This window comes from Elephas maximus, chromosome 20, assembly GCF_024166365.1.
Source record: "Elephas maximus indicus isolate mEleMax1 chromosome 20, mEleMax1 primary haplotype, whole genome shotgun sequence".
NCBI classification, from domain to species: Eukaryota; Metazoa; Chordata; class Mammalia; order Proboscidea; family Elephantidae; genus Elephas; species Elephas maximus.
The window spans coordinates 21,022,033-21,036,295 of record NC_064838.1 but is presented as its reverse complement, the minus strand read 5'-3'; the positions used below and the strand labels follow the sequence as shown (position 1 = coordinate 21,036,295).

The 14,263-nt window shown below is 45.9% G+C and overlaps 1 protein-coding gene across 2 annotated transcripts in view; it reads left to right on the top strand.

Moving 5' to 3' along the window:
- The window catches only part of PDZRN3 (PDZ domain containing ring finger 3), a 275,944-nt gene that overhangs the window by 199,346 nt on the left and 62,335 nt on the right, over positions 1-14,263 (top strand). The window contains exon 1 of one of the 2 annotated variants that reach the window (XM_049862427.1): positions 10,243-13,730. The exons of the other annotated variant lie outside the window; for it this stretch is intronic. Within the exon in view, the coding sequence (XP_049718384.1) occupies positions 13,662-13,730 (69 nt within the window). The 5' untranslated portion in view covers positions 10,243-13,661. Of the gene's footprint in view, positions 1-10,242; positions 13,731-14,263 lie in introns of those variants that run through there. 2 annotated transcript variants of the gene reach the window in all.

The following is a 14,263-nucleotide window of genomic DNA, read 5'->3' as shown; positions in this document are numbered from 1 at the left end:
GTTGTGCCACCAGGGCTCCTTATTAAGGTCCTTACTAGACAAAATATGTACTTGGCCACTCTGTTGGTCCTCAGACATTTATCCTCCTTAATTTTACTGGTTAGTGAAGTCCATACAGCAGAGGGCCATCGGCCCACAGTCAGCACAGTACAATTAATTAACGAGTGTGGTATAGAAATATGGGGCCATGGTATGGCTTGGTCAAATGAAGCTGTAAACAGCCACTGCCTGCACAGCCATGTATTTGCCCCCTCTTCTGTAAGAAAATCCCTAGCCCCTAGCTAGGGCATGGAAGGTGGGCAGAGCTCTGGGTACTGACCCGGATGCCTCTGCAGTGAGATGTGTAAGATGAAATGAGCTGTTAAGATTTCTCCGTTCATTCCAAAAACTAAATTGTGGCTTCAAAGCACCTACTTAACCATCTTTCGAGTTGATTTTACCCAGCACAATTCTGCCAGTCCCCATGGGCAGATCACCTGGAAGATGTCGGGGTCCAGGCATGGCAACATTTGGACACACATTAATGGGTTTTACACCTTTGTATCTCTCTGATATTACTGTTTTGCTTCAGCAAGCCCACTAATATCAAATATATCCTATCAGAGACTATCTTAAATCACTTCAATTTTCCCTGCCTCTGGGCTCCGACCATAAGAGCAGAATCCTAAGCGTGAGTGTTGTCTGTGATCTAGGGTTTTACTACCCTCCTCCCCTCATTTATATTAGAGGGAACTTTATTAGCTTTTGGACACACATATATCAGTTTTAAAGATTAAGTACAATGTCAATAGTTCTTACCCAGCTTTCAAGTATATCGAGTTGTTATGTTTTCCCAGATAATGTTAAAAAATTAGTATTGCCATTTGTGGAAGCATTTTTCTCTTAATACAAACCATTGGTCATAAGAGTGTTTGCTTACTTATTCTCTGAAGTGCTGTTTTATATAGAGAGTAAATCCAGGATAGAAGTTTGATTAGTAATTTCAGACTTGATAGCACATGAACCTTATAAGGTACAAGTGAATTATGAAGCCTCACTTTGCAGTGTTCCCCCCCTCCCCAAGTCTAAGTCTGTTCATCGCAACTACTTGTTTATCTTCTGAGTGATTTTAAAATATTGACCTAGCCTGTCCTTAGTGCCCAAGCCATCCGTCCAACTCATGCTTCTCCTATCCCCCAAATTCCTTCAGACATGGACAGGCAAGTAGCTTATGACTCAATTATGGGCTGTGGAAAAGGACCATCTGCTACAAAACACATCCTGAATCCTATAGTCTGGCCCAGAATGAAAAGAAAAGCTGTGTTTCCCTGGTGCACGTTCAGCTGTGGTTCAACCTGAGATCACCCAGAGAAAATACAAAGGAACTTTCCAGTTGATACACGCAAACCCTGGTGGCATAGTAGTCAAGAGCTTGGCTGCTAATCAAGAGGTCAGCAATCTGAATCCGCCAGGGGTTCCTTGTAAACCCTATGGGGCAGTTCTACGCTGTCCTATAGGGTCACTGTGAGTCAGGATCGACTCAGTGGTAATGGGTTTGGTTACTTTTGGGGGGGGTTCTAAATCCAGATTTGTGTTCTTTCTCTCCACTCCCTGCCTCTACGCTCGGGTCACCCTCTTTGCCATTTTATACCTTCACTCCTGTATGCCCGAGTTACAGGGTACTTCCTGAAACATCACTTCTGACCCATCATTGCATTGCTTTCAAGACCGCCATTCATACAGATTGATCTTTCCCAGGTACCTACACCCCCTGCTCTAGACACAGAGCTCCATCTCTAGTCAGGAAGGTCTCTGTGTGCTTTTCCTCATATTGTGGCTCCAGACCAAGTTGTATGTCCATATGTCCAAAACCCCTCTATCTTTCATCTGTCGGGTCTAATTGTGCACCATAGAGGCTGGAGTAATAATATTGTTGTTAGTTGCCATCAAGTCAGCTCCAACTCATAGAGACCTTATGTATATCAGAACGAAATGTTGCCTGGTCCTGTACCATCTTCATGATATTTGTATGGTTGAGTCCATCACTGTGGCTGTTGTATCAGTCATTGAGCAATTCCCTCATTTTCGCTGACTCTTACTTTACCAAACATGATGTCCTTTGCTAGCGATTGGTCTTTCCTGATGACCTGTGCAAAGCAAGCAAGCCTAAGTCTCACCATTCTGATTGTATTTCTTCTAAGACTGATTTGTTTTATTCTTCTGGCAGTCCATAGTATATGGACTTTGCCAACACCACAGGTCCAGCACATCAATTCTTCTTTCTTCCTTTTTTTTTTTTTTTTTAATTTGGCTAATAATAGCAGACAAAGGCGTGACCCCAAAGAGTTCTGCTGTAGTTGGTCATCGAAGACGTTTTTCCTCGTTTTCCTCCTCTGCTCTATGCAGTGCTGACTTCTCCCCCTTCGGCATTTTATTTGGTCCTGTCCTCCTGAATAGTTTGTGAGTCCTTTGAGTACAGAGACAATGTTTTATAACTTTGCTGTGTTCCCTCAGCTGGTTTTAGTGTAGCACAGATGTGCAGTTAAGTACTTGCTTATTGATTAATCACTGTAATGAAGCTATTTATTGGTCATAAAACATTGGCAGGTTTCTGTCTTCAGGAACTTGCCTGAGAAGGAAGAGGCTGGTCATGTTCACAATTCTATCCCAAACACTTTGCATAATGTTTATCAGCTTGAACCGAATGGTTGGGAGGACAGACGGGCATGCCCCTAAGAAGCTAGCCCAGAGCAGACTGCAGCAAATGCTCTCACAGACCATCTAGGAACTAAAGATCAATTTAGATGGATGGAATTGGGAATGGCTTTAATATGAATGATTTGAAGGATGGAGTTCAAGTTTTAACAAACAGAGGCTTGTGGTGAGAGTATTCTAGTTAAAATAACAGGGTCAGTAGAGCATGTCAGAGTGAAAGGATTGGGATATTCAGCAGCACGCAGCTGCAGGCACAGGAGAGGCTGGAGGAGATAGAGAAGGTTGGCAAGACAGGTGGGGAGAGATCACACCAACCAAAACCAAAGCCATTGCCATCAAGTCAATTCTGACTCCTAGTGACCCTACAGGACAGAGTAGAGCTGCCCTATAGGGTTTCCAGGGAGCAGCTCGTGGATTCGAACTGCTGACCTTCTGATCAGCGGCAGAGCTCTTAACCACTGGGCCACCAGGGCTCCTGAGAGATCACAGCGAGCCTGAAATTCAGGGCCAAGTGGGCATTCACTCCAAACAACATGCTAAACATGGTGTGATATGAAAAACTATTACATGGTATGGGGATGAACCCTTTTTTATTTTGAAATTTATGTGATCATTTGTATCCCCTCCATTGCCATCGACTCAATGCCGACTCATTGCGACCCTATAGGTCAGAGAACTGCCCCATAGGATTTCCAAAGCCATAATCTTTGCAGAAGCAGATTACAGTGTCTTTCTATCGAGGAGCAGCTGGTGGGTTTGAACTGCCGACCTTTCAGTCAGCAGCTGAGTGCTACAACCACTGTGCCACCAGGGCTTCTTGATTAATCGTATAGTGATTTTACATTCATAGCAAGGGATACTGATTTTCAATTTACAGTAGGGATTAAACTTTCTCCCAAAGATCATTTGAGTAAAACCAAGTATGTAGCTTTAAAGAGAAATATTAAGTACATAGTAGCGGAGGCCATCTTAACAAAACCGTGGTAGTGGTTCCCCTCGGCAGGAAGTTTGAATGCACAAATGTAGAAATGGGAAGGCCTCAAGTGGAAAGTTGCTGCCAAAAAGTCACCCAGACGGAGGAAAAAGGATTGTTGAAATTTGGCAACCAGGAGGCCATCAGTGAATTTAGTAGGCACATCTGAAAACCTGTGGTGGCCACAAGTCAGCTGCAGGGCGTTCATTCCATGGCAGCAAGGATTGTGTCTTGTTTATCACAGAGGAACAGTGTCTGGCTCCTGGCAGGCAATTTGTAAGCAGCTGTGAATCAACAGGTGGAAGGTATGAGGCTGAGCTCTGATTCCCGTCCCTGCCGCTGCTGCTGCTTCCTCCCACCACCCCAGGGCTGGCCCTCAGCTTAGCCAGGCAGGGAGGTGGAGCCCTGGGGAGGCTGGGAGCACCCTGATTCCCACGCCCTCTCTGGGAGTGAGCTCATAGGAGCAAGGCGTTGGTGAGTGCAGCCAGGTAAAGGAAGTTGGGAGGGAGGTAGGCCCCTGGAGCAGCAGGAAGTTGCAGTCTCCTACTGGGGGTTCCACTCAGACTCAGCGTTTTGTATTTTAATATTTAACCAACACCCTGGAACATAAGGACCTTGGTATACTCCACCTTAAATTGGCTAGGGAAGAGGGGTTGTGGGAATGGAGTCTACATACCCCATCCGAAGGGGAGAGCCTTTACCCAGCATCTGCTCACTTTGTCTCATGGGAATGCAAGGCCCTATGTGCCAGATCTTGGGGATTCATCCCTCCCCCCCAAAAGTCAAAACATACTTTAGGTGAAAGCTCCTAATTTTTAAATGCTCCTGAGTTCTTAAGGTACAGCTGCTGCCATGGTCTGACATAGTTTAACTTAATGAGATATCTCCTCCTCTCTTTCTCTGAGATTCTATATGTTCGGTTGTCCCCTTACGCTTTCCCTAGCCTGTTATTCTAGTCCTTTCACTGAATCCACAGTAACACCATTGGTGATGGTTAGATGTGTCCCGTCAGCTCTGGTTCCAAGTCTCTACCCTTTTCCTCTTCCCAGGTTTCCTTCATTCTGTCTTTAGATACAGTCACTTGCTTTCCTCCCCTTTATGGTAATTATCTCCTCCGAGCTCAGCCTGGTTAAGCTAGTCAGGACCCCGAAGGATGTGCTCTCCCCCTGTCAGCACCCGAGGTCCTACCTGACACCGCTCTCCCTTCATCTTCCTCTTCTCTTCCTTCTCTAATGTTCACACGTCTCCCCTTGTCCTTCCTTCATCTCCTGCCTGGACTTCAGACCTTTACTCTCTTTTCTCCTCTCAGGTAGAGTCCCATTTACAGTGGTTGGAGTTGGTCCATGATGTCCATGATAGGCCTGAGATAACCCAGGGTCACTGGCAGTGTAGAGGTCCCTGGGTGATGCACATAGTTTTCACACAGCTACACAGCCACATTGTTCATCACACCGCATGTTTAGGACGAAGCTTGTGATGCCTCTGTTGCATTCAAGTGGGCAAAGAGGTCACCTGGAGGATGGGAGGCACTTCATATTCCCCCAGACTCAGCAGGGTCAGTTTGCTGCTTTAGGGTGAAATGTGAAGAGGGGCAATAATATCCAGAATGAGATGGGAACACATCACAGGTTCAGCAAGCCATGCCCTGTCCTTCTGTTCAGCAGGCCAGTTTTTCATGGACTTTTGTTGGTTAGGATCATCATGAGAACATTGTTTCTTAGACTGTTGTCTTTACCAGCACCTGCCATTTCCCAACAAGGAGCCAGTTTTAAAGCCTGTTTTCCTGCATCAGCATTCCTGATGAAGGTGTAAGATCTTAGGAAACAGACACCTGCCTTGCCTTGAGCAAAAAAAGCAGCATGTCTGAATTCTGACTTCATCTCTGCCATTTGCTGGCTGTGTGCTCTTCGGTGAATGACTTTACCTCCCTGAGGCTCAGTTCACTCCTAGGTAAAATGGCAGCAGGAGGACTCACTCTGTCACTGGGTTGTCAGTGAGAATCATTCTTTGCTCAGCCTGCAAGCATCTGGTCAGCAAACTATAGTCACCAGGTCGAATCCAGCATGAGCTTCTTTCTGTCCAACCCATGAGTTAAGAATGGTTTTTGCACTGTTGAATATTATATAAGCAACTACATAATGTTCTCAATTTTGCCTCTTGGTCCACAAAACATGAAATATTTGCTCTCTGGCCCTTTACAGTAAATGTTTGCCCACCCCTGCACTGAAGCACACCTGGGGGACTTTTCGATCCCCCAAGTTTGTTCTTTTTCTTTTGGCTCGTTGCACACCTACCCACTATGTTCCCAGAACTTTTGCAGAACTCTTTTAATAAGCCGCCTGCCAGTCCTGGGCGGTTGTAAGGGTGGGGAAGCCAAGTTCCCAAGAGGCTGAATTTCCCAAGCTTTCTGCAGGTTGTTCTGATGGTGGGGATTGAGTTGATCTGCTACATGTCCCTGCCCCACTCAAGTCCCCAGCCAGAATAAGTGCCTGATCTCTGTGGGGAACGCACACATGTAAGGGCATTTCAGAGGGTGCAGAGTTAACCATGATTACACAGGGAGCCACCCTCAAGGGATTTCACGTGTGTTTGGGGGAAATGGAGGCACCCACTTATTTCTAATGGCTGGGAAAGCACTGGCACCATGAGAAGCACACAGAACGCTGTGGGACTTCTCAGGGGGAAAGCCTTGGGTGGCCCAAGGCTTCCAACCCACCAGAAAACTTGGAGCTTTTGCTGAAGTCAAAGCCCATCAGAGGTTTCCCTTCAACTTAGATGCACCCACTCCAGCCTCCCTGTCCTTGGACCCTGTTTCTCTTGCTGAGTGCTTGTCCAGTAGCCTCTTTCATGGAGTCCCTGGGTGGGGCCAACAGTTAACATGCTCATCTGCTAACCAAAAGGTTGGACATTCGAGTCCACCCAGAGGTACTCAGAAGAAAAGCCTGGAGAGATCTAACTCCAAAAAATCAGCCATTGAAAAGCCTATGGAGCACAGTTCTACTCTGACACATGTGGGGTCACCATGAGTCAGAATCAACTTGACAGCAACTGATAGCCTGTTTTGTGGTCTGTTGAGCAGCCCCTAGAGATGGTGCTCATCTGACTACATGGCATTTGGCAATGGGGCTGCGTGCAGCAGGCTGCCTTTGCCTCTTCCAGGGCTCCACTTCCTCACAGGATTCAGCAGGCGCCTCCTACTCTCTTCTCAAAACTGCTTCCAGGCAAAATGGCGCGCTATCAGTTGCACTCAGCCATGGTGTTCGTCAGGTCCCTGGAGCCAGAGAGAATGCCCTCAAGACACCAGCACCTCAATCAATTTGGCGAGGGAAGAAGATCCTTTCATTTTTTAAAATAAGATTTGATGTTCTGAGCCTACATGGCTTTTCAGAAAAATAAAATGCACTCAGAGCTACTATTGTATATTTTTTCAGCTCATCTGGCCTTTTCGTGTGTGTGTGTGTTCTGACATCTTTGAAGTTTCTGGCTTTCTTTGCTATAATGACATGGCTTTCTTCCACACTTGGTTTTCTCACAACCTCATATTCCTCGTTCAAGAACCAGTGGCGGCTCACAAAATGTACTTCAAACTAGCTGTTGAAAAGTTGCCTTGACAAAGGTGAGGGTTAACTAGAAGTTACCAGATAGTTTTCTTCAACAGATTGTGGTTTTGAATCTTTGGCCATGACTAGTGTATAAAACCAAAAACGCACTGCCATCGAGTCAATTCCGACTCATAGCAACCCTCTAGGACAGCGTAGAACTGTCCCATAGGGTTTCCAAGGCTGTAATCTTTACAGAAGCAGACTACCACATCCTTCTCCCACGGAGTGGCTCATGGGTTCAAACAGCTGACCTTTCAGTTAGCAGCTGACCACTTAGCCACTGAACCACCAGGGCGCCTGACTGGTGTATAGGGTTTATGAAGTATAGGGTTTGTAGGTGCAATTGTCTGACGTAAGATACAGAAAGTGCTTTTTTCCAGGTTGATGGCCATCCTGGCCATCTTGTAGGTGAGAGGAGACGTCTTTGTCTACTTTGGTCACTATTGCATATTCAGAGCCTAGAAAAGTGCCTGGTACAGAGCGAGCCACCCTAAATATCTGAGAATGAATGTACTCATGAGCCACGCATTGACCATGAGCAGTGGAGAGGGAGCGCTGGGCGTGCAGAGCTGAATTGGGCCTGGGCCCTGCACGGGAAGAGCCCTTTCCAATGAGGAGGACAGTGATGTGAATGGACCGTACTGTCAGGAGGCACACAGGGAGTGCCCAGGCCATGAAGAAGGGTCGCTAGGATCAGAGGAGGTGAGGTTTCAGGGAGCACGTGGAAGGCGACAGAGTTGGGCATTCCAGGCAGGGGGCACCACATGTGTGCAGATGTGGAGGTGTGGAGGTGCCTCCCACAGTGCAGTGCTGTGGAACAGCAGTGTGTGTGTGTGGAGAGAATAGACATGATGCCAGAGCAGAGCAGGGGGGTCCTGTTCACACGCAGGAGAGCTTGCTCTGTATCTTGAGGGTGGTGGATTGGTCTGCTGTGTATTTGTGACTGTGTGTGTCTGTGTGTATAGGACTGTTTAGCTGTAGTGTGCAGTAGGAATTGGAGGAAGAGTAAGATTCGAATCAAGAAGCAGACAAATTATTGAGCCAGAGTGATGCAGATGAAAGCTGAGAAAAGCACCAGGAGTGGCAGAGCCAGTGGGTGGGTCTAAGAGATTTGGGAGAGGAAGAATCTACCTGTGATTCTCTGGTGCCAGGTGAAGGAACCCTCTAACTCCAAATGGACTACTATCCTATTTCCCATCTCTCTTTTGTCATGGTTCCCCCCAGCAGTCTGACTAAAAGTTTGCAGCTCAATGAGACCATCAAACGTTGGGAAAAACAAGAAGGTCATGTTTCAGATATCGGCCCAATAGTCTCAACCCAATCTCTGTGCTGAAAATAATACGCTTGAATTAGGGGATCATCCAGCAATTAAGTTCCTGTCTACATCTGCTGACTCTTTGCAGCATCTCTAGTGACTTATGGAAGTTCAGAGAATGATTATAAAGGATATTCCCTCAGCACCTTAAGCCCTTTCTGTATATGCTGCTTTTATCGGTGTGTCTCATTGTGCGTTCTTTGGTGACCCTTCTTTGCACTTTATTTTTAATTTCCGTGAAGGCAGGAAGAGGCGGGTGGCTGATGGCGCGGAGCCCCGAGAAGGGTGCCATGTGCTCTTGGGCTCTGGTGAGCTTATTAGGCCCTTTCTGATGATGTGATTACTAACTTGAAAAAGATGTTAAACATCTTTGTCAAACAATGCATGGCTTTGTGAGGCTAGTAGTTTTTCATTTTTACTGGGACAGCTGTTCTCTCAAAAACAGTTCTATTATAAATAACTTCCTGTCATTAACAGACTGTCTTTGCCCTCACAAACACGGCCACTTTGATCAGCCTTATGAAACGCCTTGCGTGTATGGATCATAATAATACAGGTGAGCCTCGCTTTTTACTCAGTGGCACGTTTCTGACATGGCGTGTGGAATCAACATTTTGAAAATGAAACGGCATTCTAACTGGGTTAGATGATTTTACAAAGTAAAAGCTATTTTGGGTGCAAATAATTACTTTGGGAAGTCTTATGCTAGGCATAATGGGTACATGAGTTTTTTGCATTGTTAATTCCAAGTAATATATAATTAATCACAGGAGTGAAAATGCAACCACGACTTTAATTTTTATTAGTATCTTCTCCACTCCTCCCTCCACCACCAAGCATGGAGCCCCTGGATTTGCAGTTCTGAAGCAGCAGTTTTCAGAGTATGGCCCAGGGACCTGTGAGGTCCTCAGCACAGTGTCAGGGGGTCTGCAAGGTCAAAACTGTTTTCCTGAAAATACTAAGATGCTGTTTTCTTTTTTCATGCTCACGTTCTTCCAAGTGTATATAGTACAGTAGAATTTTCTAGAGATTGTGGTTGTTATTAGCTGCCATGGAGTTGGCGCCTGACCCATGGCGACCCCATGCACAACAGGATCAGACCGTTGTGATTCATATGGTTTTCATTGGCTAAGTTTTTGGAGATAGATCACAAGGACGTTCTCCCTCCCAGAGGTGGTGGCTGTTGGTTGCCATCAAGGTGACCCCATGTGTGCAGAGGAGAATATCACAGAGTTTTCAAGGCTGTGACCTTTCGGAAGTAGATCCCCAGGCCTCTGGCGATTCTGAGGCACCGGTGGGTGGGTTTGAGTTGCCACCCTTTCAGCCAGTAGTCGAGCGGTTAACCATTTGCACCACCCAGGGACTCCTTTCTAGGGGTTACATGACATGATATCAGGAAAGATTGAATGCAGAAACAGATGTGAAAAATCCAAGTGTCTTCATTTAAACTAGACATTAAAGAGCTTGGCAAAAATGTAAGACAATGCCATTCTCAATCAATTCTCTTATTTTTGCAAATCATGGTAATTTTTCATAAAAATGGGTTATGTTAGTATGTAATGGCTTTACTGTTGTTTTTAAATGAATTAACGAATACATATTTTCCAACGCCTTATTATTCTAACATGGTAAATATTTATAGATATAAATCATGTAAACGAAAGCTTTTTGGGGGTTCTGAATAATTTTTAAGAGTATAAAGTGTTCCTAAGACCAAAAAGTTTGAGAACCACTCTTCCAAAGTACGGTGTAATATGAGCAAAAGCCTCTTGGCCTGTAGTTGCGATCTGGAAAGGCTGCTAACAAAGACTGAAAGATTTGCATCAGCTCCTTCTCCATGTAGCTCAGGTGCCTTTCTACGTTTATCTGAGGCTGTGCGGGAACAGGATGGAGAAGAGCTGCTGTGAAGTACAAAACCTTGGGGGAAAGTAACGAAAAGGGAGGAAACCAACCCTGACTGACTGAAGGTCAGTCGTTCGTGGGGACCAAGCACGCTTTGTTCTCCTCTCTGATGGCGTTCGTGAGTTTGTACTGCCATTTGTGGGTTTGTAAGATGATGAAAACAGTCAGCTATTATGTGTTTCTGAGCTCCTTCGCCGTGCCTGGACTCTGGTGGAAATTCACATACCTTCAAGAAGCTGAAATTTTTGTAAAAGGAGACAGTCAGTACACAGATAAGCATAAAGGAACATGATAATTACCAGTTTTTCAAAGTGATGTGAGGAGATGACCAGGATGATGTTGCCGTTAGTTGCCGTCAGGTTTGCTCTGACTCCTAGTGACCCCATGCGCAGCAGAACAAAACGTTGCCCGGTCTCATGCCATCTTCACGATCATTGGTATTCTTGAGCTCATTGTTGTGGTCATGGTATATTTTGAGTGCCTTCCAACCTAGGGGACTCATCTTCCACCATTGTATCAGATGTTATTCTCTTGTGATCCATGGGGTTTTCATTGGCTAGTTTTCAGAAGTAGATTGCCAGGCCCTTCTTCCTAACCTTAGTCTGGAAGCTTTGCTGAAATCTGTCCACCATGGGTGACCTGCTGGTATCTGAAATACCAGTGGCATAGCTTCCAGCATCGCAGTAACATCCTAGCCACTATGACACAATAATTTCGAAGATAGGTAAGCAAATTCATGCAAAGCTTTTCTAAGGACCTTTTGTTCATGCTGATGGGGAAGTATGAGAGGGAGCCAGCCATGTTCACAGGAAGAGCAGTCTGGCAGAAGGAACAGCAGAAGCAAAGGCTCCGAGAAACGGCATGGCCTGGCGGAAGCGTAGTTGAGCACCAGATCAAGTGGGAGAAATTGATGGCAGGGGCCAGATTTCACAGGGCACTGCAGGCCTTGGTGAAGAATGGGTTGTAATCCAAGTGTGGTGAGAGGTCACTGGAGGGTTTGGGACGGAATGATTTCTGCTTTGTAAAGAGCAGTCTGAAGGCTGTTGGAGAATGAATAGGGAGCGGGGGGGAATCAGTGGGTAGGCAAGAGAGAAAGCATACAGGGAGGCTCTTGGTGTCATCTAGGTGAGAGATGGTGGCAGGGGTGACAGAGTGGACAGATGTGAGATGTAATTTGGAGGAGCCCAGCCCGGACTCACCAATAGACTGGACGTGGGGATGATGCAAGGGGAGGGAACGAGCATGACCCCTGTATGTGGCTCAAGCAACTTGGGTTTTCCCCCAACACTGGGACAAAGCTCTGCAAGGTAGTTTTTAATGGCCTGTTGGGAGACTAGGAAACCGAGGATCCAGTAATTTGCTTGTGGATCGAGAGACTTTTTCCAGAATCAGAGCAAGTCAATGGCCACTGTCACTGCCCTGCTCTGTCTGTGACTTTTTTTCCCTTGTGGCATGCTTCAGGTTTTTGCTCTGGTTGAGGCAGCAGCAAGTCAGGGCTATTAGCTGACCCCAGCCAGTTGCCTTACCTCATCTTCTGGGTTGGGGAGAGGGGACCAGATGCACCTGCTGGTGGCCACCCAAGTGGGGTTTTATTGGAGATTATTCACATCCCAGGTGTGTCTGGGCTCCCAGAGAAAGCGAGCATTATTCTTCAGGCCTGATGATGCCTTCATGACAGGGCATGTGGGCGTCCTCTTCAGAGACAGTTGAACTTTCATAAAATGAAGGAGGTGGAGGCTGCAGATACAATGGTGAGAATTTTAAACAGGAACCATTTTTGTTGCACACAGGGTGCCTATGCGTTTCGTTCAGGCAGCCGGACAACTGTTTATAAAAAGCCGAGTTTTGGGGAAAGCTGTGAAACTTAATGGGACAGGGGCTAAAGCGGGGGCCAGGAGCGAGACAGCAAGGACCAGAATTCTTCCCTGCTTTCTCGACACACAAGGCAGGGCAAAGCTCCGGCAGTCCAGGCAGAGGTAGAGTATCCGCTACAGGTTGGAAGTAACCAGCGACAGCTCAGTGATAGGAGCCCCGAAATATCTGCAGCATCTACATAGCTGAGGAGATCGCATAAAGCCTTCCTTCCTTCCAGTTGGCTGGGCAGCCCTTTGATAAATAACTTTCAGCCCTTTGAACTGAAACTGCACTTTAAAAAAAAAAAAACACTGCCATCGAGTCAATTCCAACTCATAGTGACCCTAAAGGACAGAGTAGAACTGCCCTGTAGAGTTTCCAGGGAGAACCTAGTGGATTCAAACTGCCGACCTTTTCATTAGCAGCCATAGCATGTAACCACTACGCCACCTGGGTTTCCAGCTGCACTTTAGTGATTAGCTGCTTGCTCATCTTTAGGGCAGCCCTCTCTCTCCACAACACCTGGTCACTCTGCATATCACACAGATATACTTTGCAATTTACAATTTTTATATTTTATTCATATGCAAAGTGTTTTTTCCCTGCAACTTTGCAAAGCGTTAAATATTGTATGAACAGTATTCAAAACATGTCTTTCCCATAAAATCAGTTTATATACCATCATTATCTGCTGCATTAAATACATTTTATATCATCAGAAATTTTATGATATATTGAAAAATGAATTTCTACTTAGCTTTAAACTCATTAGGGATTATCCTTAGAGACTAAAGATTAAAGACTAGAGATTATCCTTAGAGACTGCTAAAAAAAACACAGTCGTGTTTATTTGCAACTGCCAGAAAACGGCTCGAAAAATTGTTAGTGTCTTTTATTATTCCCTACCACTGGAGCACTTGCTTGTTAATTAGAGAAATTTCAACTGTCATAGTTGGCAATTATAGCTCCTGTATCATTGTCTGTTATGAATAGTCAATGAGAGCTGATTAATATGCATGAGCAGCAGTATATATAGCGTGTGCATTGGACCACAATCCAGCTGCCAGAGTCACTCAAAGGAGGGAGTGGTGTGTGTGTATGTGTATGTGTGTGCGCGTGCATGCTGCAAGGCGAAGAAGGCAAGCGTGTAAGGGAGGGAGAGAGCTGTTTTCCAGCCTTGGAGAGCAGCGCCCATGTGAGGTGTTGCAGCCGCCCGGGTCACCTGAGGCTGTCAGGACACCTTCATGCCGGCACACTAAGTGAGCTGCTTCTCCCGGGTGCCGGCAAGTGCTGAAGCCTCCCTTTGGCGGCTTCTCTAAACATGGGATGCAGCTTGTGCAGCCTGCAGAAGCAAGAGGAGCAGTACAAATTACTCTACGAAGTTTGCCAGGTAACGCGTTGCATTTTACCCCGTGGGAGTGTACTGGGACTCACCTGGCAGAGTAGAACTTCTCAGAGAGGGAAAGGTATTGGGGATTTTTGTGCAGGTTTTTGTATTCTGAACTAGGCAGCCTTTCTGACTTTTCTGAATATTTTCTGCTAACTTGCTTATGTAATTTATCTTCCAATGGCACTTAGGTGCCTATATCTGAATATATACATATATGCTGACGGCTATAAAGTGTCTCTCGAGGAGTCCTGTCACAAAGCTCCTTTATAACAGACCTCACCTCCGGGTGTCAAACGAATGTCTTTGGAAGGGTCAAAGCGTGGTCACGCATCCTTTGAACGAGTTGGAGAAGACATGGTGATGATTAATGGTTGGGAGGTTTTGTCTCTGTTTACAGATAGTTACAGGGCTTTCCTCTCAGTAAAGTGCAGGCATTGCCTGCAGACTTGATTCTTCCAGCAACTTCTGGTGACGGGACAAGTGGTTGGAATTTATGCTTCACACTTGCAGTTTCTATACCCCTCCTTATGAAA